This window comes from Alternaria postmessia, assembly GCF_024291825.1.
Source record: "Alternaria postmessia strain BMP 2775 chromosome Unknown scaffold_9, whole genome shotgun sequence".
Lineage (NCBI taxonomy): Eukaryota > Fungi > Ascomycota > Dothideomycetes > Pleosporales > Pleosporaceae > Alternaria > Alternaria postmessia.
Genome location: NW_026260082.1, coordinates 459,734 through 487,279, shown reverse-complemented (window position 1 = coordinate 487,279; position 27,546 = coordinate 459,734). Strand labels below are relative to the sequence as shown.

At 51.6% G+C, this 27,546-nt stretch overlaps 9 protein-coding genes across 9 annotated transcripts; 4 read left to right on the top strand and 5 right to left on the bottom strand.

Annotated features, from left to right (window-relative positions):
* Positions 1–112: 112 nt before the first annotated feature.
* J4E82_002402 (uncharacterized protein) lies at positions 113–1,806 on the bottom strand (the record flags this gene model as incomplete). Its single annotated transcript, XM_051728703.1, has 3 exons — positions 113–1,461; positions 1,511–1,697; positions 1,774–1,806. The coding sequence occupies 3 exons, from the start codon at positions 1,804–1,806 to the stop codon at positions 113–115; spliced, it is 1,569 nt and encodes a 522-aa protein (XP_051591654.1).
* A 1,116-nt stretch (positions 1,807–2,922) lies between these two features.
* Positions 2,923–3,872, bottom strand: J4E82_002401 (uncharacterized protein; the record flags this gene model as incomplete). The annotated part of the gene is made up of 3 exons (XM_051728702.1): positions 2,923–3,432; positions 3,479–3,568; positions 3,633–3,872. 3 exons carry the CDS (start codon positions 3,870–3,872, stop codon positions 2,923–2,925), a joined length of 840 nt encoding a protein of 279 aa, XP_051591653.1.
* A 440-nt stretch (positions 3,873–4,312) lies between these two features.
* J4E82_002400 (uncharacterized protein) lies at positions 4,313–7,444 on the top strand (the record flags this gene model as incomplete). The annotated part of the gene is made up of 12 exons (XM_051728701.1): positions 4,313–4,461; positions 4,512–4,646; positions 4,715–5,691; positions 5,742–5,800; positions 5,856–5,884; positions 5,936–5,955; positions 6,032–6,047; positions 6,098–6,125; positions 6,180–6,254; positions 6,563–6,597; positions 6,648–6,711; positions 7,022–7,444. The coding sequence occupies 12 exons, from the start codon at positions 4,313–4,315 to the stop codon at positions 7,442–7,444; spliced, it is 2,010 nt and encodes a 669-aa protein (XP_051591652.1).
* A 750-nt stretch (positions 7,445–8,194) lies between these two features.
* On the top strand, positions 8,195–9,332 carry J4E82_002399 (uncharacterized protein; the record flags this gene model as incomplete). Its single annotated transcript, XM_051728700.1, has 2 exons — positions 8,195–9,204; positions 9,257–9,332. 2 exons carry the CDS (start codon positions 8,195–8,197, stop codon positions 9,330–9,332), a joined length of 1,086 nt encoding a protein of 361 aa, XP_051591651.1.
* A 7,146-nt stretch (positions 9,333–16,478) lies between these two features.
* On the bottom strand, positions 16,479–17,693 carry J4E82_002398 (uncharacterized protein; the record flags this gene model as incomplete). Its single annotated transcript, XM_051728699.1, has 2 exons — positions 16,479–17,446; positions 17,504–17,693. 2 exons carry the CDS (start codon positions 17,691–17,693, stop codon positions 16,479–16,481), a joined length of 1,158 nt encoding a protein of 385 aa, XP_051591650.1.
* Positions 17,694–18,216: 523 nt separating this feature from the next.
* On the bottom strand, positions 18,217–19,702 carry ATG18 (autophagy protein; the record flags this gene model as incomplete). Its single annotated transcript, XM_051728698.1, has 5 exons — positions 18,217–18,271; positions 18,328–19,198; positions 19,243–19,402; positions 19,451–19,605; positions 19,657–19,702. 5 exons carry the CDS (start codon positions 19,700–19,702, stop codon positions 18,217–18,219), a joined length of 1,287 nt encoding a protein of 428 aa, XP_051591649.1.
* Positions 19,703–20,076: 374 nt separating this feature from the next.
* Positions 20,077–23,574, top strand: J4E82_002396 (uncharacterized protein; the record flags this gene model as incomplete). The annotated part of the gene is made up of 6 exons (XM_051728697.1): positions 20,077–20,172; positions 20,240–20,342; positions 20,404–20,521; positions 20,583–20,947; positions 20,998–21,015; positions 21,074–23,574. 6 exons carry the CDS (start codon positions 20,077–20,079, stop codon positions 23,572–23,574), a joined length of 3,201 nt encoding a protein of 1,066 aa, XP_051591648.1.
* Positions 23,575–23,851: 277 nt separating this feature from the next.
* Positions 23,852–25,901, bottom strand: J4E82_002395 (uncharacterized protein; the record flags this gene model as incomplete). Its single annotated transcript, XM_051728696.1, has 2 exons — positions 23,852–25,143; positions 25,205–25,901. 2 exons carry the CDS (start codon positions 25,899–25,901, stop codon positions 23,852–23,854), a joined length of 1,989 nt encoding a protein of 662 aa, XP_051591647.1.
* A 223-nt stretch (positions 25,902–26,124) lies between these two features.
* Positions 26,125–26,560, top strand: J4E82_002394 (uncharacterized protein; the record flags this gene model as incomplete). The annotated part of the gene is made up of 2 exons (XM_051728695.1): positions 26,125–26,157; positions 26,207–26,560. The coding sequence occupies 2 exons, from the start codon at positions 26,125–26,127 to the stop codon at positions 26,558–26,560; spliced, it is 387 nt and encodes a 128-aa protein (XP_051591646.1).
* Between the last annotated feature and the right edge of the window lie 986 nt (positions 26,561–27,546).

Sequence of the window (27,546 nt, the reverse complement as noted above, 5' to 3'; positions counted from 1 at the left end):
TGAACACAAGGAAAGAGCTTTGCTGCCCAGCAGTAGAATTATACCTTTTCATCCCAAAAACGCCTTCGCTGTAAACACCTCATCACACAACCCCATATACGTATTTATGGGCTCATTTGGGAAGCTGCAAACCGATCATACTCCTCTTCTTCAGGCTGAGAAAACGTCTGGGACTGCGGAATTCCCACTCGATTCTCGGCGTCCATCCGCCCTCGCTAACAACATCTGGTATGCTGGGCGCACCGCTATCGCTCCGTTGGTGGTATGCTGGTTGAGGTGGTTCCAGGTCGTCTCCTGTAGTACGACTAAAAACGCTCTTCGTCGGACTCCTGCTGATGCTAAAAGCCGACTCAGTAGGACTAGGGAGTTGCTGCCATGGTCCACCCAATCTCCTAATTATCCTTCCCTCTTCGCTTTCGCGCCATCGCTGCTTCTGTTCTGCCGTTGCAAAGGTGGCCAGTGTACTGGTGGATTTGCTGATGAAAGAAGACAGGCGTTGAGAGATGACGGAGCTACGTGCTGACCTGTCTGTCGCTTTTGGTGGTACAAGAGAGCTACGGGCTGAATTCCTGCGTACCTCCATGTCTGGCGGCGCGAGCGAGCTACGTGAAGAGTTTCCAAGGTCAATCTCTATGATCCTGGGTGCAGCGAGCTCTTCAACCTTCTCGTCATTGATTTCTTTCTCTTCTTCCTCGCTGATAGTCTTCAGGGATCTCTTATCGTCTTGTACACTATCCGAGGATGTAGGTCTCGAATCTTGCATTTCCACGTCGTGCATCTGTGGTCTAGCATAGCTACCTGGCCCCTTTGCGCCATCAGGAACGTGCCAGCGGAGATCTATGCGAAGTATGGCATACATGAGCACAGTCTGGATTTCGACGAGAAAGTTGAAGATGTAGAATGGTGCCTTGCCGAGATATCCTGGTAGAGGTTGCGACCGTGGAACTGGTGCTTGGAAGGTAACGCCACAGCGAAACCATGCGCCAATGGAGAGGAGCGTTGTGCTAATCAGTAGAACTATGACTTTTGTACGGAGACGGCCGATACCGAAGCGGTCAAGTGGTGAGTAGGGAATGAGCAGTGTGAGCATCGTAATCGGTAAAGGCAGTATCGCGACGATTGCAAGAAATGTTGCGCCGTATTGCTGGAAGCTGCGGTCGGTAGCTCGAGTGTTTGGATTGAGGGTATAGAAGCTCTGGACGGTGGCCGTAATGACAGCGACAAGTGTTAGACCAATCAATACGTAAAGGACCTTGAATGCGATTCCAAAAGCAGGATGCCAGCCCACTGATGGATGCGTCGATCTCACTAGACGTATTGCGAAAACAATATTGATGACGAATAGGATGAGAACACCTGCGGAGACGAAGATTTGTGCAGCGATGGCAAGTCGAACGTTCGTTGGGTTCGAAACTGATGCGAGTCGTAGTATCGATGTGAGTATGCGCTCCATGCAAAAGCCTTCCAAAGAGTCAGTCTCCAATCCCTCCTAACTTACAACAAGACCTACCGAAGATGAAGATGTTTGCCAGAAATTTATGTCCTCGTGCTCTATTTTTCTGGAATATTTTCATGTGTACCCCCGCTCCAATCATGAAGAAGAACATGAAAATTGTTTGAGCTGGAATGTCGATGCGCTTGATCGGAGGACCGCCTGATGGCCATACCATGGGAGGATATGGAGGTCCTTGTGCTGCCTTTGCCATGTGAGCGACTTGTTTTCATCTATGTCCTGACCTCATACGGCCAGTTCATGTAGTAGTGTGGACTCACCATGGAAGGAGGCATGCCGCCCTGCGATGCCATGTTACTGATGAGCGATGATTAATTCGCCTTATTGAACCGAATGTGCTCCTCAGACAGATAGCAGGACAATGGACCTGGGCAAGAAGACTAGTCAATAGTCAAGATACCAGGACGTCGAAGCGGTACAGAAACCTTCGCGCAGCGAGGCACAAAGCTCACCATATATATCACACCGCACCATAGCAGCCACCACCCCACTCATGTCAACACGCCAGCAAAACATTTGTACTGTGTTTTGCCCATGCGTTCAAACAGTAGTGTGGTGTTTGATGTTAGTGTCTGAATCGCGAGGCTGGAACACCGATCGCTGCGCTATTTTGGGGTTGCCGCTAGAACTATATCAGGCATCCAGCATTTCCTCACCACGACAGCCCTGCCTATGTTGTATTATTTTCGAGTAATCCCAAACTGCGATCTGCATTATTCCGTCAATTTGTACTTTAGATATTATGTATGGTGTTAGATCCACACTCTGAGAAAGTCACCGGCTAGCTTCCATGATCAAGCACAATGCTCTTGCACAATCACATGCCAATGGAGGGTTGGATGTATCCACCTTGGGAAGTTAGAAATACTAGGTTATGATCGTTGATGTGTTCTATTATTATTATTTTGAGTGTTCATAAGAATTATCGACGTACGTTGACGATGTCGGCCCAGCGCTTGGGGCGCGGGTCTGTAGTAGTGCTATAGGTGACGTTGCGGATCAACCATGAAGATGTTTCAGGCTGGACAGCGAACTAATCGATGGCCTTTGGCTGCTCGCATTCCTGTCTTGTCTATTCTGAGTCAGTTCTCCGATTGCATTTTGCTGCCTCTACATACCAAAGATAGTCAGACTGGACTTCTCGTCCTTGTGGCTCGTCACGAGACTGAAGCTACTGGTCATTGATCTCGATCTCACTTTAGGCTTTCGAATGTTGAACTGCAGGACGCAAAAAGCTGGCGCCGCCATCAAAAGTAAGGCTTATATTAGCAGAGGCATAGCCAGTCTTGTCAGCATCATCAGTATCACAGTTCTCTTGATATATAGCGTAGCTTCCATCGTTCCAGCCCCCGAATGCGCACTGATTCTGCATCAACTCGAACTCGCCAGGTCAGAGAGCTGACATAGCATCACAATATCGCTCGGTTCGGGATTCGCTCGACTACTACATCAGGCTCCAGAGCGCTCCGTGTCCTCGTCAAAACCAATCGTCCAACCCCTGGATTGGGCTGAATATCTCCAGACTTGGACGGAGGATGCGGAGCATCGCGGTTTGTTGTCCTTTCCACCTTCAAAACACTAGAGATAGCCACGGGATAGTCTGGGGATACAGACAAGGGCCTAGCTTCTAGAGCTAACTCGCGCATGATGCTAGGCTTGTTTCGCTTGGTCGGAATTGCTCTTCCTCGGCGGCTTGATCTTTTTGTGGAACTGAGCCGGAGTTCAGAACCGACAAACCCGTCATGAGCATTTCGGTAGCCTGAATCATATCGTGGTTTGCCATTGGATTGTGGTGAGGAACCCTTAAAGAGCTTTGCGGGACTTTTTGAGATCATGGCATTTGGTGAGCGGACGATGTTCGACAAGTGAACTATACGAGGTGATGGTCGGCGTTCAGTGACGATCAAGCTGCGAGAAGTCTGTGCAATTGTCAGCAGTTTTAGCGTTAAGATAAAGCTGAATTACTTCATCACTCAATCTACCTGCGGAACGCATTTGACTCTCTTCGATAGGATCGATTACAGCGATGGGGGTAGTAAAGTTGACAGCGGCATCCTGAGGTCAAGTAGCGTTAGCTAGTCACAACATTGTTCTAGTGGCATCCGCGAAGCATCCCTACAACCGGCGTGGGCAGTCCATCAAGTGTTGTGGTCCGCAACAAGGCGAGCTCATTCACTGGTAGACGCCTTTTCGGATTGCTCGATAGCCCTTTGTTGTTTCTTGTTGTTTCTTCCGCAACGGTAGTTGGGATAGAATCTTCCGAGGTTTTCTCTCCTTCTTTGTTGACATTGTTTTCCAATGGTTCATCGTCTGTCGCAGCCTCTTCGGCCACATCGGACATGATGGCCGTTGTCTCCATCGATGCTTTGGAGGTCAACACTAGCGGTCCATTATACGCTTCTAGGGCTGGTACGTCACAATTGACTCGAGGGGACAGCGGAGCAAGAGACCTGGCCGGTCCGGCAATTATCTGAGTAGATCGCCTGAAGCGTGACGGGCGGGTGGGCATTTCCCCATGTTCCATACACTGAAGAAAGACGCTCAGTCGCAAACGATTGCCAACAAAGTTAGCGTCATGGGCCATGGTAGATAGGATGGTCGTTCACGTATGAGCCAGTGAGAGTACAGGAGGGTGCAGCCGAAGACGCATGATGTTCATACGAACATCAAAAGTCTGTCGTGTGAGCAAGCGAGATCAAAAGCAAAGGGAAAGGGTGATGGCTGCCAAGAAAGCTATGACCATTGCGGGTACATCCGCGTCCCCACCGCGGACGCGTCGCGAATCTTTGCAGAGGCCCTATGACACAGGACTCTCTCAATTGCAAGCTACCCAGAGGATATTCGACCATGTCAATGCCGTCCACGCCAAGATGGCCTGCAGATGAGACCGGTGTGCCTGAGATAGTCGGTGACGAGTGCTTCGGAGACTTGGCGGACAAGCTGTGCCAGTCAGTTCATGCATGTGAATGCGCCATTCAGCAACCTGACCCGAGTTCAGATTTTTTGAGCATACTATCAAGACGCCGCATACTTTCGAAGACTTGCGTAGATCGCAAGAGGGGAAGGCCCTTCAGCCTCTCATCCTATATTTGTCTACCCAAGTCGATCACCCTGCCCTCGTGTCAGCTCTCCTGTACGTCGAAGCAACCCATACCAGATCAATGGAACGCCAACGAGTGATAAGAGCTGACTAGCCTCAAGCGCCCTCAAAGGGCATTTCTCAGCCTTGGAGGAAGCCAGCGACGAACCTGGTGTAAATGAGGCGCGAGGCTATGCATGCGAATTCGTCGCCTGGCAGTTCTTGACGAATCTGAAAGAGGCAGATATTATCGAGTCTTTACTAGTAGAACTCCCGCCTGCAACAGCCCCGAACACTCCAGATGCATCGAGCCACCATCATACGTACGAAGACGGACGCGATGTCCCACATGCGGACGAGCGGTCGCCTCTGCTGCCAGTATCCAATGGCGATTATTTTGGGCACAGCGACTCTTCCAGATCTCGCTTCGGCTCATTGATGTCGCGATGCGAGAACCTAAGTGCGCTGGAACTTGCGACTGTATCCGGTGCGAAAAAGTTCCTATCACAAAGACCAGTCCAGAAGATCATCAACGGCTTGTGGAAGGGCGACATCGTGTTTTGGGAGACCCTCAATCTACACTCGGAGAAGAAACCGAAGAAATATAATCGGAAACAGGCCGATCCATTCTCACGTCTACGCGTCCCACTATATCTGAAAATATTCGAGACACTGTTCTTTGCGGCATTCTTAGGACTATACTACGCAGTGCTGGTGCAGCGCAACAACACCAGGGTCACCATCCCTGAGATACTGCTTTACGTATGGATTGCCAGCTTCGCATACGACGAATTTGCCGACTGGCTTGATGCGGGGCAGACTTCCTTCTACGCCTCGGACTTCTGGTGGACTTGGGACATCAGCATCGTTGTCGTCGGCTTAGTGTTCTGCATTATGAGGATCGTTGGATTGACTACGTCTAACGCTGCAACCATCGATCTCGCATACGACGTACTCGGACTAGAGGCTCTTTTCCTTGTGCCGCGCATCTTTGCTCTCTTGAGTCTCAATCGTTACTTTGGAACCCTCATCCCATGCCTCAAGGAGATGACCAAGGATTTCGTCAAGTTTTTGTCCCTTGTAGTAATCTTGTATCTAGGTAAGCCATTCGATAGTGAAGCAGTCTTGTTCAATGCTTACCAAAAACAGGTTTCTTGACTACTTTCGTACTGCTAGCTCGTGATAGCAGATTCAACCCCAAGCAAATGGCAAGTTGTTCCATCGAGGTTACCAATGTGCAATTTATTGACTCGTACATTGTAGAGTTGGATCCTGATTAAGGTCTTCTTCGGGTAAGCGAACCGACGTTGCTGCTGCTTCCTGACCAGCTAATGCTCCTCCAGTTCTAGTTACCTAGGATTCGGTGAGTCAAATCCCAGACAACGACCAAGAAGGCATTCACCGCCTCATGACTAGTGACTGACAACAGCCGTCTGCAGATGTCGCCGAAGAGATGTACGTACTTCGCCGAACAGTAGTGTTGATGGTTCGCTAACCCTGCATAGCTCGCCGTTCTTCGGTCCTCCCGTTATGGTGAGACAACTATTTGGAATGCATTACTTTACAGTCTGCTGATATACACGCTAGCTGATCTTCGTGACTCTGACGAACATACTTCTCATCACATCCTTGATATCGCTTCTGAGTAACTCGTTGAGTAAGGTACTTGGATTTCTCATTTCTCATTACTCCGCATTCCCAAAGTTGCATGCATGTTTATGCATGCCAAGTATAGCAGCACAACGGCCAACACTGCGCCATCTCTATCCGCACTCTCCCCAGAGTGCACTCACATCGGGAAGCGCATTTGGTTTCTTCCGGTTGGTGTTTCGGGTGTGTGATACAGCCACACCTTTGCAAACCCACAACCATGACCGCTGCTTCCTACCCTGTCGCCCGTGAACAACAGGCTATACCATATCTTCTCTTGCTATATTGCGTTCAAGAGGATCGATATTGACGAGGAAAAGGTTTTGGATCATGCGCGAGACGAGTATCTCTTCATGTACGTTGATACAATCGCAATGCGCCGCTCGACAAGCACTAACGGTATAGCTACTCCGTATATGTGCTCGAAGCATCAAGTTCAAACAGATTGACGTACTTTCTGCCTCCACTGGTAAGTGTGTGATTCAGTGCTATTATCGGGAGGTTAAAGCGGGCATTAAGCGCCGGGTCGTGCAATGGCCAATCGACACAGCCTCTGCGACCATCGTGGAAAATGCGCTTAGAACCAATCAGTCAAAGCTTCCTGGTCTGTTCGTAGGGACAGTATCGTCGGCGGATGCTCTGCCGTTGTCACTTCACTGGCAAGCCTTGTTCTGCCGCTCAGGCTTTCTCGACTCAAGGACGCAGTGAACCCCTGCAAACCCACGATGCATTGGAACTTGTGACTGTGCCCGCCATTTGCAAGGCTGACCGGCTTCCAGAACCTCATCCCGCTAGTCATTCGACCTTTGCGGCTCGTTTTGCCCTCGGAGCGGCTTAGGAGCGTTCGGATCGTCTTACTGAAGGCTACGCATTTACCTCTCGTCTCTGCAATCTGGGCTTTTGAGCAACTTACCGACACCCGGAATCGCCGTGTAAAAGTGACGTCCTTCAGTGGACCGCAAACACCTACGCTGCCTAGAAGGGCTCTCCGGCTGCCTGTCAATTCGCCACGCCTACTGATGGCAGATGCACCAAATATGCTTGGAAGGAGGCCCCACAAGCATCAGGCTCCAGCAGGGTTTACAGAAACAGATGCTCAGTTGAAGACACTAGTCCTCAAGCTTTCGGCGCAAGTTGAAGAACTTACTGCGATGGTGTCACAGGCCCAACAGCAACGCGAAGCGAGCACATCGGTCGCTTGATGGCCGGCGCTTGCAGCCGCGGGAATATAGGTACATTCGGCTAGGTACGAGCACCGTGAATCCGGTTAAAAATCAAGATGATGATATCTGTCCGTCTCAAAAGCTACTCAAACAAGCGTGTATGGAAATGAGATGTTGGTGTCTCACAGTAACAACGGCATCGGGGCCACACCTCATTGAATGATCAACGGCAGATGCAGGAAAGACATCCTTCACCAGACTGGGCAGTTTCATGGGGATGCACATCGAGCAAGGGTACGGCCTCCCTCTCCTCTTGCGCCTCAAGCTCCGGTCGGAGCAAGGATGCTGTGTTCGGCCCGCTAAGGTCTAGCTACCCGACCGTCTGGTTCACTTACCCACTCACCCTAGTCGAGCCAGCATCCTCCGCCCCTGCCACTCTTTCATAGCCCCATGAAGCTAACAGGCGCCTGCCGCGTAGGCGGCTCGAGCTCCCTGTTCATGCTGCCCGGTCTAACATAATTTCAGAATCTGCCTAACACCCAGAAGCCCACTGTTTGGATGTACTCTTTGAGAACGCACTGGCGCAGCATACAAATCGGTTCCATCTTGGATTAAGTTGCATCTTGCATCGCACAGATATAACTCGTCCCGGAACGCCCTGCAGCTGGAATCCTCACCCAGCTTCTACCACATCATTCCTATCTTTGCCTACCTTCATTCCTCGCCAAACTATTCAACTTCAAAGACCTAGTACGCGGTTTGCATCAATCCCTTTCATATCCTTTCATCATGTATTCGTACGCGGACCAGCCTACGCCACCCTTCAACTCGCCCTACCAACAACACACGTCACGGACAGGCTCCCTACTTGAATCGCCTTATCCTTCACCAGGGCGACAGGAGTCGCGACCGAACTACACACACGGTCTTGGTCTATATGAAGTACAATCAGTACAAAACGCTCTGCCTCCATCACCTCAACCATCGGAAAGTTGGGGTGGCCATTATTCAAACGATGCCTCTGCAGAGCCTATCGTAGAGCCGTATCTTTCAGGAGCTTTCGACCATCCAGTCTCTCGTTCGCCAGTGCCGTGGAGTTCCGCTCAACCTTCACCTCCCACATCACCACCACTATACAGCCCGCGCGCCATGTCTTCTGCCGCCTATTCGCCCAGTGGCCCAAAGCCCTCGGTGTACCCTGATTTGAAGATGGAGGCTTCTTCATGGAATTCGTCAGTTCATATTGGATACGGTACAGAAGCGCCAGTCACAATGAGTGGACCTCCGTCGAGGCAGCAACCACTTACCGTAGCCCCAGAGCGGCTCAGCTCGAATATGTATCCGTACGAGCATACATACCCAGAGCCTGTCATGTCTAAGTACGAGCCTGCGCCGATGTACAGCTGCGATGGCCGTACTTACGAAAGGACACCTTTGATGGCCAGTCGTAGTAGCCCACAAGCCCAGATTGCACAAACCACCCGGTATGCCAACACAGCGTCGTTGGTCAACCGCAGACGGGCCCGCAATCGTAGACACACTGACCCTGCTAAGGCTGCATTTCATTGCGAGCTTTGCCCTGAGAGGGGCTTCGCAAGGAAATACAACCTCAGACAACACATGCTCACGCATGACTCGTATCGCCAGAGGGCGCATATCTGCCCGCACCCTGAGTGTGGAAAACAGTTTGTGCGCAAGACCGATCTAGCTCGACACGATCAAAGCGTGCATACGGACGTCAGACCACACGTATGTCCCAAGTGCGCCGCTGCCTTTCCACGCAAAGACACGCTCAGTAGGTCAGTAACGATTCGAGCACTTGTTCCTTTCATCTCCCTAATAAATGCTTAGACATAAGACGGATGGGTGCCCCAGCCGCAATCAGGTGTCGGTGGAAGACACAACGTACGGACATTCGAAACTCTAATGCAGATCGGACTCAGCTGCCACGCGACTCCTACTCGATCGCTGGAGCTTGGGATAACGAAGCAGTTGGCATATACGGCACGGAGGAGCATGCTCGAAGCGATTTGGTTTTATCACAGCTTATACTATGGGAGATGGAGATTCTTATTGCTGATTGACTTGAAGATTCTGTTTGTACTGCGTGGGTGGGCATCTGTATTACGGCGTTTTGGTGCGCTCCAAGGAATGTAAGAGCGATAGACAGACTGCAGTTACGTAGTGAGGTTGCCTAGCTTCATCGCATGATGGCCCTCTCGTTTCCTATGCGAATATGATCACGCTTGTTTGCAACTGCTTCAGGACTCTTCTGCGATGCAGAAAACTCAAATCATCAACAGCTCGTCTAGCGTGACGCCTTGGCGGTCCAGGGTGACTTCAAGGACGCCACCGAGATCGATTCCTACAGACTGGTTGCAATAAGCCGGCACTGCCCATAACGTCTTTCTGTACAACCCACCTGCGTCGGGGATACACCGGGGATCACTACCGCAAGCCACGAAGCGCGGCCCTTGTCAAGCAGGCTAAAACTACATGGATGTGATCTGTTTGTGAAATGTTGCAGGTTCTGTGCATATTAAGCGCCCTCGCTGTGAGAGATTTCGCGCAGGCCGCACCTGACTGGCCAACGACACGCTGGGGCTGTGGCACGGCGATGCAGCTCGCGGACGGGCCCATGGTGCTACTAATTAGACGCAGGATGCTCTTTTGCAGGCTATATTGTTACCTGTCACTTCAGTTCAGGGTTAGTCCGGAGCAGCTACGGCAACAAGGACAGCAGGCGGCTGTTACTCATGCGATGCTGGAGTGTTGTTGCCATGTCACACATGGCTCGCGACCCACATCACATATTAACCCTGGAAGTTGTCTCTGCAACTTACCCGTCTACTCCAAAGACTAGTCGCATAGCGTCGTCATGGGCGCTTATTGTTTGGTCGTCTGGCCTGGTCTTATCTGGCTCGAGCCATGTCGGCTCGTTGGCCGCAGCGCTAGTCCCCCTACGTCACGGCAGCCAAGCTCCTCCCACCATGATCCCCCAGCGACCTCCCCGTTCTGTCACCCTCGTTTCGACGCGTCTCTTTTCGCTTACCCTTCGCTTTGCGTCAACCTAGAACCCGTCGCAATAACGGCCTTCTGCTGCCTGACCCGGGCTTCTGGGTCGCAGCCAGCCCGCGGCTGCGCGCTTTTTGGCCCCTAAGATGCTTTCCTCTCTTCCGCACTGATGCAGGCCATGCGATCAGCGTCTGGCTCAACCCCATCCAATTCCACATGACGGCATCGAATCCAAGGGAGCCGAATCAAGCAAGATGTGCTCTGGCTCCAGGCGCCACTCAGGTGACGCTCATTTGATGCGAGTGACGATACTCGGGTGCGAAGATACGGGACCTTCACATCCCGTTCCGGCTAGCCATTCGGCCTTGGACGTTTTCTATGCCGCGGGATCAAGAAACATGTCGCCTGTCCGGGCCGGACCCTCAATGCATGCTGGCCAACACTACCTCGACTGAGACATTCTGCTGCAATGCACAACAGTTAGGTCGCTGTTCAGGCCACTGCAACGTCGGCACCTCTTCGCAGTTGCTTCCACATTGACTCTACGGTCTGCATGTATTGATGGGGACTAATGACCTGCCTATACCAGAATCGCTCCAGCCTTCATGGTTGAACTCGTTTGACTCAGTACCATTCTGAAAGAGCTCGAGCCTATCTCCGCCAGGTCCTACGACGGGTCGTCGCTGACATGCATGGGTCTTTTGTACTACAGCGTCGAGTCTCGTTCGTTGCAACATTGCACCGTGCGCAACTCAAGCAGTACCGTTGACTTGGTCACTCAAATTCAACAATATACAACCAACTGTAATGTGCAACCTATAAGGTGCCTGCAATGAGTTGACCGGAAAGTCCACATGCAATTTACGCAGTCAGCAATTTCTCAAGCAATTTACTGCCCCGTATTGATGGGAAGATAGATGCAATAGTTGATCGTAGTGTACAAAACAAATTCGATCTCATTTGGTCTTCAGCTGCATGATTCTTTTGGATGGAATATGTACAGACAATTTGTTTCATGAACAAACAACTAGCGGCCCAGATGGCTGTCTGTAAGTCACGGCTGCGCATCACCATGAACCTGGCCTGAAGGACCAAGTTCTAGACAAGTGTAATAACGTGATGCAGGATCTGCGCAGAGTGTGCGTAGGATGAATGGCCTAGGTTACTCCCGCACCCCAAGGCGCATATGTATTCAGGTACCTACTCGGCAAGGCCACTTGTCGCGCCCTTATATCATAAAAAGTCTGAAGGCGGATTGAACGGTTTGCTCGGATAGTGTAAGTATCAACGAGGCTACAATTTGACAAACCGTCAATATCCTCGTTGTAACATCACGCACAAAGCAAACGGCTGGAACAACAAGTTTGGCGTGCACGGCAACTTCAATACATCGTGTTCAGGTCGCTGGGAAACCACACACATGGCACTGGATACACCGAATGCGATACCACGCGATGAGTATGCACGCGCTCTTGCTGGCGCCATCCGGTGCGCATCGCACCTCGCAAAGCGCTAAGCGGCGCTTCTGGGGATCCAAGTCGATCGGTAAGGCGTTAAGAGACATGGAGCTTCCGCTGCCCGCGCGAGCCGCATAACCCCTGCTAGCGATGTGTAGCCGCGCCTTTACTCCGCGATAGACGCCGGCTCGCTAGAGTTGCGTACAAACGCAGCTAAAAACAACGTCACATCTAGGAGGCTCATGCCCCGCATCTGCGGAACTTATCGATTATCCAAGCTGACTTTGAGCGCAAAGAAGTATATCCGGACCTCATTCACTTTTGGTAAGAGTTTTGATTTCTACACTGTCTTGTCTCGTCGTGGAGTACGTAGAGCGAAAGGTGCGTGAAGTCATAGCTGATCAGGCCCCCCGTTTATTCGTTCATCAGCAAATACTTTCTTTGTGTTCACATCGACCAAAGACATAGCGCTAGCGGCTTATATCGATCCGCTGTGGAGCGCTTGTGACAGTCTCCACATTTATACGTCTTCTGCCTGACTTTCGCGGTGGCTTTGGATGCCGGCGCCATACGCTTAGCGGCAGGCCACGATACCTTGCAGCGCCGGTGGAGCTATCGATCGGCTTTCTGTCCTCACTCTGCGATTACGAGGTTTTGTAGTTAGAACACACAATACACAACGTTCTCTGGGTACAAAGTGTGTCTCTGCTTGGTACAGGAAAATGCCTTGACGATGAACTCTCCAAACGCCCGTTCTCGTAATTCATTCGGAGTACTATGTTTCTTCGTGTGGCGCCGAAACGGAGAATTATGTCACATATCTCCGGAGCCCGTTGGAGGCTCATCAGGGTACCTCTTGTATACCACGAATCAACCGTAAGAATTGCCCAAGACAGCTTACTATTTCCGGGTACGGCTTGCCTCTTCCCCGGCCAATAGGACTACAGAACGCACGGGCTGCTTACCGCATACAGATGTAAGCCGGGCTGGATCTGGCACTCTCTTGCGACACTAATTTTATGCAAAACCCACCCCAAATTCCGGGAGCTGGGTACGCTTGGAATCCGACTGCAACCCTGATTACTTGGCAGATTACCCTCCACGATCGAAGAGGAAGGCAGCGAGGTGCATACCTTTTGCAGTTAGTCTGCACATCATGCACACGCCCACCAAAAACTTCAACGCCAGGAACGGTGGCTCAAACGAGGCTGACCACTTTCATGACTCAAAAAGATAACTCTCTCTGATGCAGCTTATGTGTGTATGTTTTGGCCATAAAAAAGCAGTGATGAAAAGCGTGATATGCATTTCGGGCTATCGGGTCGAAAACATCGTCACCCTCATGACACCGTAGTAACTCTCCTAGCCTTGCACGCGAATAATGCTGGCGGCATCTCCGTTGACCCTCACAGCCTGGTTCACTGGGCTCGGAGACCATCTTCAAATAGTTAGGGCTCTTGGCAGACAGACCTACGGCGTCTGCCTGGCTTCGGCACTTTGGGAGGCTGCCGTCCAACATTGTTGCTGTACCTTTCGATGTTTGTAAGAACAGCCTTGTCAAGCGTCAAGCGTCAAGCAAAAGACGTTGAAGCGTGAGTATCGTCCGATAACATCCCCGGCCCCCTTTGCAATCTTACAACGTTGCGGCACAGCCAGATCGGTACGGCAGCTGGAAACTCCCGCGACCGTTCACTTTCCACAAACAGATGTTCCTCCGAGATCGTCGACTCAGTGTGCGCGCGAAACTGTGCCGCCCGATCAAAGCAAACGATGAACGCAAACCGAGCGCAGGCAGGAAACCTCCGTGGGGGATGAACCTGGATCTCCTCATCTCGCTTGCGGGGAAGCACAACCCTGGCTTCCTGCCTAGTTATCGTACGAGCGTCGAAAACACAAATCACTAGACATCGATATCGGGCTACATTGCTCGCATACTGCACTTCAGATGATAACATATCCAGCAGACTGGTAGCGATCTCTCGGCGCTCACACACATTGTTACACCAATCCAGACTCGATTCCTTCGCCAAACCACGTCGGCACGCACCTATCCACGAGCCCCGACGAGGTGCTTCACCCAGTGCGAAACTTTTCGAGCTATTCAGCTTCATTCGTAGATAGAGAATCTGCGAAAGGAAGTTTTAGTAGACACCGTAGTACCAATTCGATGACCCATCACAGGCAAGAGTCCATGCGCAACAGCGGTCACAGCCGGATTATCGCGACTTTGAGAGATGAGAATAGGATATTTCTAATCCTCCATTTGGTATGTGACCATCACCACCACCTGCAGCGTGCTGTGCTTTCTCGTAGCCATTGATTACGCGCCTACCGTCCGCCGATCCGCATCGCACAATGTTATCATCAACCGCCCTGCATTTAGCCCCATTTCCGCTCGTAGGATGAGACAAAAGATGGATAATTGCATAAATCGAGCGGAATGATCCAATGCATATTAGTTTACCTAGGCAGGTGGCACCCAAACCCGGCAAGCGATGGGCCAATTGTACGTGTTGATGTTGGATGTGAATGGCGATAAATTTACCTTCTTAACGGTTCAGCCGTTCGCGCTTAGACGCCGTGACGGCTCGCGGCAGACAGGGCTCAGGAAGCCGGCATCCGAAATTTTCACATTTCCAGGCTGTATGCTCCCGTGTAGGACAGCTGTTCGAGCCGGCTTGGGTAGCATTCCACGCTAAAATGGTAGTTTCAAACCCTCCACTTGTATCCGGAGTACCATGTACACTACCTCGGGCCTATATCTTCGGATCCGAAGGCAAGACATGGCGCCCTTGGCATTCGTCAGGTTCCATTGAAAGAAAGACACGGCCAAGGAAAGAGGGGAAGTGGGCTGAGACAGCCTTGCGGGAACAAGAGGAAGTGTAGGTAAGCTTCTGTGCCTCGCGGGTGAGGCTGCCATCTGGCAGCAGGCAAGACATCCATCACCCTCTACGCAGCGGCAAAAGCAAAGTGCGCCGATTCTCCAACGGTAGTATACTGATCATTGTGACAACCACAATCACCTGTCTTTCCATGCTATGATGTCATGTCATTGTCACTGAATTCTTCCTTCGCGTTTAGAGACGCACTGCGCAAGCGCGTTCTCAGCCCCCACACTGTTTGATATCAAACACTGGGGCCTAGTATCACACCAAAAAGCGTCTGACTCTTCAGTAAGATATGCTAGATACAAGGAGGTAGTTACTGCGAAGCTGCATGAGTGATTCAGCAGCCACCAGCCATGAACAATCAGCCGCTACTCGAGCCACCGGTAGTGTTTGTTGATCGCCACCACACTCAGGGTGACCCTTTGGTCTCACATGCCGTGCGAACCCAACGAGACGGTAAATAGACCTCCTTACCCCAAGGTATATCCATGAATGACAGTGAAGAGAACGAGTCAGTAAGCCGCCATTCGCCTTTCCGACCTTGTTTCGGAGCCGAATCAGAAGGGGTAGCATACCGTGTGCCAAAGCTATTGTAAAGCTCGTCATCGTCACCCTCCTCGCTAAGCTTCTCCTCATGGAGAGACCATGAGTCCACCCCGCGTCGAAAGAACATTCCAAATATGCAAGGGGTAAAACTTCCATCGCCTCTGCCTTTCACCTCTCCCTTAGAAAGCCACGAGACTGAGCGGTGAAGCACGTGGATAACTTGCGCCTTTCACGTATCGAGTCAACCCTTGCGTATGGACGAGGTTCTTATGCGCCTCATTTTCTTTACACGAGAACAGTATTGGTATCGTTAGTGAGTGGACTAGATCGCATTGCTGCATGGTCTACACGAGAAGAAAAAGGACCAGGGATCCCATCTTAGACTAGCAAAGAGCTTCCTTGATCGCCCGAGTCTCAATCTTTGAAAATGGTGGAGTGGCTTTTCTGGAGTCTGCACAGTGGCGGCCCAGCACAAGCGAGACATCCCTTTGCTCAAATCTTCGTAGCCTCTGTCCAGTCACTAATTCTGAAGACGTTGATGGGTCACTGTTTCGGAATGAAGGACTACTACACACATACATGCAGGTTCTGATATACGGTATAAACAGTTTAGCCGTGACTACAGCCGTCGTTCTACATGTATCAAGGGGTACTTTATTGGCTATAGAAGTACTGCAGTCATGTGGAGACTCTCACACGTCTCACAGCCATGCATTGTTGCATACTCTACTACGTCATACGACAATCTATTCAAAGCTCATGGTTAGAACAGACTGATGGTAGTCAGGCAACCAGTGACTATAGATATTCTCCAACCACGGTCAACATCTGCAGGCGGTTATACATATCTAAGCCGCAGTGCTATTGCTCAACCGAGTGCATTTGGCGCGTGGAGACGCAAAACAAGTATGATTGCAGAAGATATTCGGGTGTGAATGTCGGAAGTTCTAAATATATTACGTATTCATCTACATACTTATCGTACCTACGCAAGCACCGAGATGCGGTGTTGGAGTGGCGCAGCCAGCACCGCCCTGTCCGTGCCGCATGCACTCGAATTACCTACGCCATATGTTTCTGCCGTTTCAATCGTCATTCGTGAGTCTTTCTTCGTGTCTTCTCGACCTATCGTCTCACGTCTCGTACATGCAAACTTTTGCGAAGCGCTCAGATGAAGTCTCCACCGCCAAAGCCACCGAATGGATTTGGCGGTCGTCCACCTGCTCCGCCGAAACCACCGGGTCCGCCAAAGCCTCCTCCGCCTGGGAACATGGGGCCTCTTCCTCTATCCTCCCTCAGTGGATCACCAGGTCCCATCGGATCGTAACGAGCGCCGGGTGGTGCTCTCGGATCATACCCGCCCTGTCCGCCTTGACCGCGAAACAGTGGATCGTCGAAAGTGGGATGCATACCGCCACCACCGAAACCACCAGGCCGTGGCAGTCCGCCTGCTAAGTGTGGTCTGAGAGGATCGTTCGGTCCAAGACCTTGTGGGTACAAGTCGTCGTGGCCGATATTGATAGGATTATTACCAGGCATGCGACCTGGTTGCCGGTTTACTTCCAGTTCATCATCAAAGCCGGGTATGGGCTCTGGTAGATGCCGCCCAGAGCCTGGTCGCGCGGCGAGAGGGTCATGGAACGGATATGGCCGCGCAGGCTCTGGCTCGTTGGGGGGTTGCCGTGGATTCGCAGGCTGACCTCGTTGCGGTTCTTGCTGATCTGCTGTGGGTGTGCGTTCTCGATCCTCGCTGGCCTCCTCATATCCTGGCTTGTTCAACCCAGGTGCCAGTTTCTGGATGATGGAGATCTTGAGAAGGGAGCCTAGATCGTTCAGCCTGCCTGGGGATATGAAGAGCTCTTGCACCTTCCGCGACACGTCCTCGGTTGACGCGTCTTCAGATACACTGAACGGTAGCTGTGATTCTGAGATGTAGTCCTTGGTTGTAACTTCGAAATGTGTAGTCTTGTCATCGCCCAGCGCCAGGGCGTAGACGACCGCCTTGCCTCCCAATCTGTTGACTTTGACAAGGTACTCCATGGCTGATTGTGCGTGCGCGTATCGAAAAGCGTATGAAGAGGATGCGTTCCATTCTTTGGGTAATGCGGAAGGGTTTTCAGCGTCTGCATGCGCTTCTATGAGTTCCCGAGTTATGACAAGTGACGAGCGGAGCAAAAAAGATGGATGCTTACCTATGCGCTCGTCTTCGCCCAGTCCGATGAGACGGAATCCAACGGCAAGCATGCCAGCGTGGACAGACAATGCGACAGCTTCGGTTCCGTTCTTGAGCTGTGAAGAATCGCCTTTTGGTAGTGACGTCGCCATGAAGAGAGCGAGCGAACCCGAGCTCAGCGGGTTGCCTGTAGTATTTTGGGTTACCATGGTTGCAGATGCCGGAATGTGCTGCGGGTCTGCAAGGTCGTGAGATGTGGCCCGGAGAATTTGTAGCGTCAGTTGCAGGTGGTAGAGGTGTTGTAAGAGAGTGGTGTATATGAAGGAGCGTCAAACCATAAAAGGTGCAATTGCATTCGTACTTGGACAGCAGGCAGCGACCAACGACGCGTCGGCGGGGTCCGGGGCGCGCTAATGCACATGCGGGACTGTTCGATCTTGATCTGCAAGCCTCACGATATCTGTTCATGCACGATGCAAGTGCCAAACTCGATAAAGTTTCAACTGTACTACTTCCATGACATCACCATTGGCATCTATGTGCTGCAAGAAAAGCAAGTAATATTGCTGAGCAAAGGAGCTGCTCAATGCGCATCCGCACGCAAATCGAGACTATGGTACTGCTGAAAAAACATATGCGCCACACCACGGGGAATAATCTAGGACCAAATGCGCCACAGGCAATGCAACAACAAAGACATGAGGAAAATCTGCATCGACACCGGTATGAAGCCTACTCTGGCACATCTTGCGAGTTGCTTGCCGCAAGCTCGTTCGGTTCGAGAAGGCTACAGTCAACGTTAGCATGTCCCAGGCAATAACAGTGAACTGATGAACCACTTACGAGTACTGTTTGTACAACGTCCCCTCGCCTCCCTTCTCCAAGTCTACGTTGAAGACATAGTAGTTGCCTTCGCTGGTGACAACCATGATCTGAGGGCCGTTGTTGTTGAGTGCTACTACATTTCTAACAGGCCCTGAAGACAAGCTCGTGGGCGAGCGCGGTATCTTGACCCAAGCAAAATCGCGCGATGGCTCCCATATCTCTGCTACAGCGCTAGGTAGATATCCGCCGACAGTAGCAGCGAACGACTTTCCAACGGTTTGCGATGTGCGTCGTATCAAGCTACCAAACGTGGGATTGATGGCTTTCCGCTCTGGCGACGTTATATCTGCCGTGCTCGTACCAAACTCGTCCTCTGTCTCTTGGCTTGCTCGACTATTGCTGCGCGCATGGGACGCCCCCATGGGCTTGCTGGGCCCGGAAGAGACGCTATTACTTCTGCTGTTGGGCGCTCCTAAGCGGAAGATGTGGACCGTCTCGGTCGCTGACGATACGCTGAGCAAGGTCGATGTGGAATTGAAGGACATGCTGTATATCCTAGCTGGTATGGAACCCCTCCTAAACTGGTACAGCTTCTGTGCATCGGGTATAGAGAAAACACGGATGATGGTGCCCTTTTCTGATGCCGTCGCCAGCAGGGTGCCATCGCTGTTCAGCGCAATACAGGACAGTGGGGAGTTGTGCGCCTCGATGACGTTGACTGCCTCCATCTTTGTCGCATCGTATATCAGGACCTCTCCGCTTGTGGGCGCAATGTGATCAGTCTTGGGCGGCGCATGCGAAGGCGGCTGGAAGGTAGCGGGTGCGGCTTTGGTGGGTAGCGGATAAACAAGATAGTTGTTTTCAGATGATGCGGATAGGGCGCATATCGCTATGCTTGTCAGCAACTGTAGAGCAGCATTTCTCTCGACGTACCATTCGGATTAGGCGACGTCTTCTCGGTCTTGAGCATCTGGAGGTTGCTTATATCGTAGATGTAGAGCTCCGACTCGAGCACAACTACGATTCGCTTCCTGTTCATCCGCATGGCCAGAATGGCTGTTCGAAAGGTCATCTCACATATGGTCGAGTGCCTCTTGACAGTGTCAGTACCTGTATAGCCATGGCCGCCTAGCCAACGAACCTTTGTGTTTTGTATCCGCAGCACTCGTGGCGACAGTGTGAGAGCAACTAGCGATGTCGAGAAGAGCATCTCCAAGCTCGAGACATCTCCCTCGCGCGACTCGGACTGCTTGTTGAACGGGTCCGTGGTGTATATGCGGTAGCCATTAGGCGTGCCTGCAGCAGCTGGTCAGTACGGATGAAGCTTGACGTAGACGTGGTGCATACCGACGCCCAGATGGCTATGGTCTTGGTTGAATGTGACAAAATTCATGACTGCCGTGCGTGTCGGTGTGTTGGTGTCGACTGCGTGCTTGGGCGTACTACGAAGCTTGGGGACTATATGCGCGTGCGAGGTTGGTGGAGCTTTGGGCAGCCGTTCGCGAGAGATCAGCCCTATAGGCAGCGTACAGAGGTAAGCGCAGGCCCGAGCGATGGCGATGCGGAAATCAGCATGAGTGTATACCTGCGTGCGTGGGCGATGGAGATACTTTGGAGCTATGCGCTGCTCGCCGCTACCACTGTCTGACGATGGTTCACGCGCCCATGCAGGGATCCCGACGTCAGCTAAGCCCCGCGCCGTGGCTGGTGCACCACAAAAACATTCCTCTCCCACGTCCATGTCGGCAACATCTGCCAATCCGAGACATGGCCAAAGACACTATGCGGCCCAACAAGGTCCTCCCGAGGACCAAGGGCAAGCAGAAGACACTGCGCGAGAGAAGAGATGTTGACATTATGAACGTGAGGTTTCCCAGCCTCTTCAGCCAAGCGTCCCTCTTCAAAACCAAGTAACTAATATCCACGTCAGACGAATGACAGCAGCATTGTTTCCAAAAGGAGTGTGTCCAAATTGTATCTCATTCATGAACCGGACTTCTATGAGCCCTTTGTTCCAAAGTTCCTTCGACGCAGTAGGTGACTTCTGCCTCGAATCCACGTGAACGTACACTGATGCTCGACTCGCGTTTCAAGACCCGTTGATTAATCGAGGATACTGGCTACGCATGCACGCTGTTGAACAGGCGGTCCGTCGGTTTCTAGAAGAAGGTAATTCAAGGCCAAAGATTGTTGTGAACTTGGGATGTGGATAGTGAGTAAGACATTCATCGCCCACTGGCAACATGGAAAAAAAAAATACTGAACTCTGAAAGCGACCCCTTGCCATTCCAGTTCTGGCACAGATATGCACCTCTTACGCAATCGGCAACCTTTGTAGACGTCGACTATCCACAGCTGATGCAACGGAAACGGGATACCATGCTCAGCAATGGTCTTCTTCGAGACGCTTTGCTCAAGACCAAACTGCGCCATGCCAAACAGCCTGTATATCTCCGCAGTGACAAGTACATGGCTTTGGGCTGTGATCTCAAAGACCTCGTGACACTCGAACGTCTTTTGCGGGCCGAATTTGATGTTCCGTCGTCCTCGATCCTGTTCGTCGCCGAGGTGTCCATCACCTATATGCCGCTAAACGACTCTGATGCACTTATACGATGGGCTAGTACCATCGAAGACGGTTCGCGGACTCCACAAATTCTGCTCAAAGTGGTATGCTAACAGATCCAGCTCGCTTCTGCATACTAGGTACTCGATCCTTCACCTATGTATACCATTGCTTTCCTACTGACTTCATATCGCATAGAACAGTACCTTCCCCAAGGCCCAGCCCATCCCTTTGCCAAGACTATGCTGTCTCACTTCGACAAGCTTAAAGCATCAATCAACGCGGTTAAGTTGCATTCATCGCTAACTCAGCAAGCCACTCGTTTTCGTAATGCAGGATGGCCAACTCTAATCATGGCCCGTAATCTATGGGACCTTTGGTCCGATGATGCTTTTACCCCTCCCGCGCTCAGAAGCGGGCTGGATGCTATAGAGCCGTTTGACGAGTGGGAAGAATTCGCGCTATTTGGCGGTCATTATTTCCTACTCGTCGCCTCGAATTCGGAGCAACGGAGAACGCCCAAGTCGACCCACAGTGAGGCAGCAGCCACCGGAGAGTGCAGCAAGGCTATCGATGCGCAGAGTATAGCCCTTGAGATTCCAGAGCAATCCACTGGTGCCGTGACGCCACGACGTTTCACAGCAGCTTTCGCTGTTGACAAGGACTCGGTGGCCTTCCACGGAGGTCAGGGGACGCGTGCTCGTCTCGCCGATATGGATGTCCTGAGGCGGGAAGATCACAACGGGGATCGTATCAGCAAGCCTTGTGACTTGCTACCTACTGCACGCATGTGCCATACTATCACATCAATGCACAACGGTGAAGCGTTGTTGGTCGGAGGACGCGGATCGCCTACCCAGGCTTGTGCAGATTGCTGGCTCTTCGTTCATGGAGCTTGGACCAAAGTGGATGACCTTGTGCCAGCGCGATATCGTCATTGCGCCGTAGCTGTTACATTAGGAAGTGGGGAATCACAGACCCATGGTGTTTTCGTCTTCGGTGGCAAAGCCAGTGACGGCACAGTACTCGATGCCGAACACTACTGCGCCTTATGGACTGCCAACAACGGATGGCACAGCATTCCCGTTGACGGACCGCGCCCGTCTGTACGCTTCGGCGCCGCGATTTCCACGATCGGTTCTGCTCAAGATTGGGGGTTGCTGATAGGAGGTGCCAACAAGAGCGGCGTGGTCATGGAAGACGCGGTGTGGGAGTGGTCCGTTTCCGTCACACCAACACCACGACTCAACTTTAGGCACCGCACCAATGATGTGCGCAGCAGCTTGGAAAACTCTGCATGCGCGCGTATAGGTGCCAATCTAGTCCCTTGGAATGATTCCCTGATGTTGATTGGAGGTGTTTCAAAGAAGCATATCCACTCTCTATCAGACGACTTCCTGCTCTTGAAATGCAAGAACACGGCAATCGAAGTGGAGTGCCTCAGTATGCAGGTCTCACCACCAACAGCATGGCCTTTGCTAGTGGGTGTAGGGGCGGTTTCAACATCTCGAGGCGAGATTGTGCTTGCAGGAGGAGGGGCGGTATGCTTCTCAATGGGAAGCTACTGGAACGAAGAACCGATGACCATATTTCCCGGTCCTTCACAAGGGGCTAAGCCGTGGCGTCGCGTTGTGCCGAGTCAGGTCAGCGGCGCAGCAGGCACAGAAGGCACAGCACAAGCGAGCACTGCTGAAACGACGACTAAAAGCCAACGAGGGGAAGCGAAAGCGAGAAAGAGACCTGCTACTGCTGCACGTACTACTGAGATTGCCAGAGTGCAAATTCAGTCGTCAGATGACTTTGCGAAGCTGACGGCGTCGTTGAAACCGGCCATCATCGAAGGCCTCGATATCGGTCCGTGCACAGACTTATGGACACTTGACTACCTAAAAGAGAAGCTTGGCCCAGAAAGGGAACTCGTCATACACGAGTGCTCTTCAGACCGTATGACATTCAAGGACAAGAACTTTTCGTACATCAAGAGATCGGTCTCAGATTTTCTGGGCGGAATAGCACAAGGGTCTCATGCGTATCTTCGTGCTGTGTCATCAAGTCAGCCGAACAAGCTGCCCACCAAACTTGAAGAAGATTTTCCGACAATCTCCAACGATTTCCGTGTGCCCGCTGTGTGCAACATAGTTCAAGAGAACTACCACAGCTCACCCCTTCGCATCTCCGGGCCTGTGACCTTATGGCTACACTATGACGTCCTATCCAACATCCTCTGTCAGATCCGCGGTTCAAAAACCCTATTTCTCTATCCGCCTACCGATGTGTCCCTACTGGACTTCCCCCCTGGTGGCTCATCCTCCAATATCGATGTCTTGACCTCTAAAAACCCTAAGCTTCGGCGTACTCATCCCCACGCTGCTTCACTTAAGCCCGGTGACATCCTATACATACCACCCATGTGGAGTCATACAGCCACACCGGAAGACGGCGTTAGCGTGGCAGTCAACGTATTCTGGAAGGGGCTGGAGAAGGGGTACGCGGCAGGTAAGGATGTGTACGGAAATAGAGACTTGCAAGCATATGAAAACGGTAGAAGAGACGTGGAGAAGATTGTTAAAGCATTCAGAGATCTACCAGTCGACGTGTCCAAGTTTTATCTAGCTAGACTTGCGGACGAGATATCGGAGAGATCGGAAAAGCTGGGAGAGAAGAAGCGAACGAGTGGTAGTAGGGAAGATGAGCAATAGATAGTACGTATGCTGTCGGCAAATACAATCTGTGAACAGTTCTATTTGGCTTTTCCTGATTTCGATGTCTTCTCAGAACGCAAATCGCGTCCACAACATTTTTGGAAGCTTCATTTTACCTTCTTTCGCCTTTACCCTGCACCAATGGCCACTACTAACATGACTGATACGATATAAGAGTACTGAGTGTGGATGGCACGCAATGTATGGTGGATTTTGATGTGATTTGGAGAAACGAAGCTTGGATGTCTACTCCGTCTCAATAGGGTGTGAAGGTCTACAGCTCTTCGTCCCAGACTTCATTCCAACGTCCGGCATCCAATTCAACAGGCCCATCAAATCGACCAAATCTCGGCGGTCCCGTGCCTGGCTCGGGTAGACAAATCCATTCTCGTATGCATCCAGGTACTTCGTGTTTACTATGGCTGACGCAAAGCAAAGCTTGGTGTTCTTGTAATCCGGGCATTTCGACCTCACCCTGCCACTTCACCGGTTTTGGTCCGTCCTCTGAGGGTTTGAGTTCCATACTCTGGCCGCGACTGAGAAACAAAAGACATTTGTCCCGAACGAGATCGTCCATGCCACTGAACGCTTCATCTAGGATAATGATATCAGGATTCCGGATCGTGGCGCGCAGGAATAAGAGGACGCGCTGAGCTGAAAATGAGACTTCGCCAAACAGAGTGTTGGATGCCCACGCAGTAGTCTCGCTACCTTTTTCACAGCTGCCGAATCCAGGTCTAAGTTCCGCCTCAAACCAGTTTAAGCATGCATCCACTCTTTTCTTCGCCTGTCCATCTAGTCTTGGCTTTGTGATTGGTGTATCAGCCCATGCACTCTCCAATGTTGTTCTCAGAGTCAATCTCTTCGGAAACAGTGCATGAACCTCTGGACTCGCATGACCCATCCGCGACTGTATTTCGAAAATGGTTATGCCGGGGACGCCGGGCTCGGGTAAGCGAGAGCGCTGGAAGAGCTTTACAGGAGCAGAGTAAGTCTGTGGATGATCTGATGTCACAAGGGACAAGAGAGTAGTCTTGCCGGAACCATTCGCCCCAAATATACCCCAGCGTTGATTCCGACACACATCCCAATGAAGACCAGATCGAGAAACGCCATTGACTTCCTGTTTCCAGTCTCCTAAGACAGAGTTCTGGCCATAGGCAATGCGTACTCCTTGCATCTCGACGACGGGTTCTCCGATAGTAGGTATAGAGGTATCCACTCTTTCGTAGCCGTCTCGGCTCAGTGCCGGCGTACCTGGCGATGTTTTGGAGTCGTCTCTTCCTGATTGTTGTCCTGCTTTCGCTGTGTCTTTGATGCTTGAGCTCTGTTCATCATCCTTGAGACTGTCGATCTCCCCGTACTTCTCTTCCAGATACCTCAACACCTCCTCCTTTGGCCCCAGCCTATTAACCTTTCCGTCTTCCCCAGCGTACACAACATGTGTAATCCAGTCAGGAACATCGTCCTGCGGTCGTAGACTGAGAACAACACGTGGTGCGTTGGCTTCCGCAAGACGATGCAAAACCTTGGAGATGTGCTTTGTGACAATAGGATCAAGCCCAACTACCACGCTGTTAGCTTACTCTATTCAAGAATACAATAGCAGCACAAAGCCAAGACTCACTAAACGGCGCATCCAGACACAGCATCTCGGGCCTACTCAGCAATGCCTTCGCAATTCTCGCCCGTCTGCTCTGCCCATTGCTCAACATACTGACAGGCTTGTCGATAAACCTCTCTAGTTCCAAATCCCGCATTACCCTCTTCATATCATCCTCATCCACACTCTTTGCCTTCAATTCCTCTTCTCCAGGGTTCATCGTTACGATACCCGTCAGGTATCTCTGGACAGTGAAGTCGGTATCTTCTCTTAGGGACTCATAGCGTGCCGACAGATAGGCGCCACCAAAAGCTTTCCGCTCAACATCGAAGCCCACATACTCGATCGCTCGCTCGGGGAAGCGGAAGCGTGGTCTATTTTCTGTGATGGCTGGGGTGAGAAGGTAAGGGAAAGACCGCGCTGTTGGGGGGAAGCAGAGTAGTTGACCGCGAAGGACTTGGAGAAACGCCGTGCGAATGTCAGATGATGGGCTGAGAACCGCCCAATGCTGTTTCGGCGTTGAGAAGGATGGTAGATCTAACGTAAGGCCCGAGAATAACGGCGGGTTTGAAGCAGCATCTTGACCTTTTGACGAAGGATGTTGGCGGTAAAACGTGCCATTGGCGATTTTAACGATAGGCGACGACGAACAAAGCCTACGTGAAGTTCCAAGTCTTGCACATCTTGTGGCTGCGGAGAACAGCGCTTGCGGTCTTCGCATTTCGGAATCGCGGTGTTGTTGCACTCATGTTGGAACGGGATAAATGGCCTGCATTTGGTGGTGTTTGACGCAGCGGAAAAGTGTCCGTGTCCGCGAAGACGAAGTAGGAATGACGTCGCGCGCGGTCGCTTGGTCTGCCGAGGTATGTGATGGATGGCGTCTCCGCATAATTGTTACGCACGACAGATAGAGGCTCTAACCCTTCTCGCGCGAGCAACCTGACATGTTCCCTAGTTTGCAGCCGTCGAGGCCAAAGGTATGTCGTCTACAGTGGTAGTTTTATCAGACTTGCTGACAGAACGTAGCCTCACCAGCAACCCGCAACACCCTCATTCGCGCACCAACAGCGACGCGCCGCGCATCCGCCATCACAAGCCTCGCAACAACCTACAACGCAGCCTTCAAACCCATTCACCAACGTTTCGAAACCACGATCACAAATCGAAGCTATGCCACCCTTTGGCCCCCCACAAACGCCAGCTACCTTCTTCACACCTGTCTACGACAGCGCAATACGGCATCCGGTATTCTTCACGCAAAATCTGAAAAAGCCGCCGTTTCCCATACCACAAGCCGCTAGTCAAGGCTGGAGTCCAGTGGCGAGTGGCTATGTCATGGAGCAGAGGCGAGCAGAGGTGACGGGGAAGACGAAATTATGATCATGAAGTAACGTGTACAAGCATTGGGCGGCGTCGAGGAGTTCAAGGTGTCCGATTTGCACTCAACTGAAGAGATTGAAAGACATGCGACATCTGCAAGCTATACGAGCTCTGGTCAGCCACGTTCGTGGATGCCTTCGGCTCGACTTCAGATTGTCTTGATTAGGAAACTCGCTGTTTTGAATTGTGCTACCCTTATATTGCTTGTCTTCTTCTAGTAATGCATGCTACCTAGTGTAGCGGGTATCTCTAGCAGCGGTCACGTTTAGACATATCCCTCCCTTCCGTTCCAGAGCTCCTTCAGACCCCACACATCCGGTTTCCTACAAGCTCTGCCGGCCTACAAGCTTGCTGGGTAACAGGGCTGTCGTGATGACACAGCCCAGTGTTACTCCTCCAGCTAGATATAAAACACTGTTGATGTCCCTCCCTGCACCACCACCAGCATACAAATGCTGTGCAATAAGTGGACTGATAATGCCGAATAGCCTGCCCCAGAAACTCGCGATACCGCATGCCGTGCCTCTGATAGGTGCCGGAAAAGCCTCGGGTGTCCAACCGTACAAGACCGAGTTGAACATGGATTGGAAGAAGTACTCCATGACGTTGAAGCCAATGTTCGAAGCTGCCGAGTTGACACTACTGAAGAGGAAGATGGAAATGCCCATGAGCGCAGAGGAAACCACCATTGTCCATTTGCGGCCCACTCGTGATGCACGATAAGATAGAGTTCCGAGCACAACGCCGAGAACTCCGGGAAGATAAATGAAAATGTAAGAGCGGTAGGTGTAGCGGAGCGAAAGATCAAGGGCGCCGTTCTTTACGGCCAAAATCTGTGGAAGGTAGGAGCCTAACGGAAAGTCAGTATACATTATCAAGAGAACAAATGTGCAACTCACCTGCAACAGTGAAGCCCCAATAGTCGCATATGTAAGTAAGCCAAACCAAAAGTGTCAATCTTGTCATCTGATAGCTCGAAAACAGAA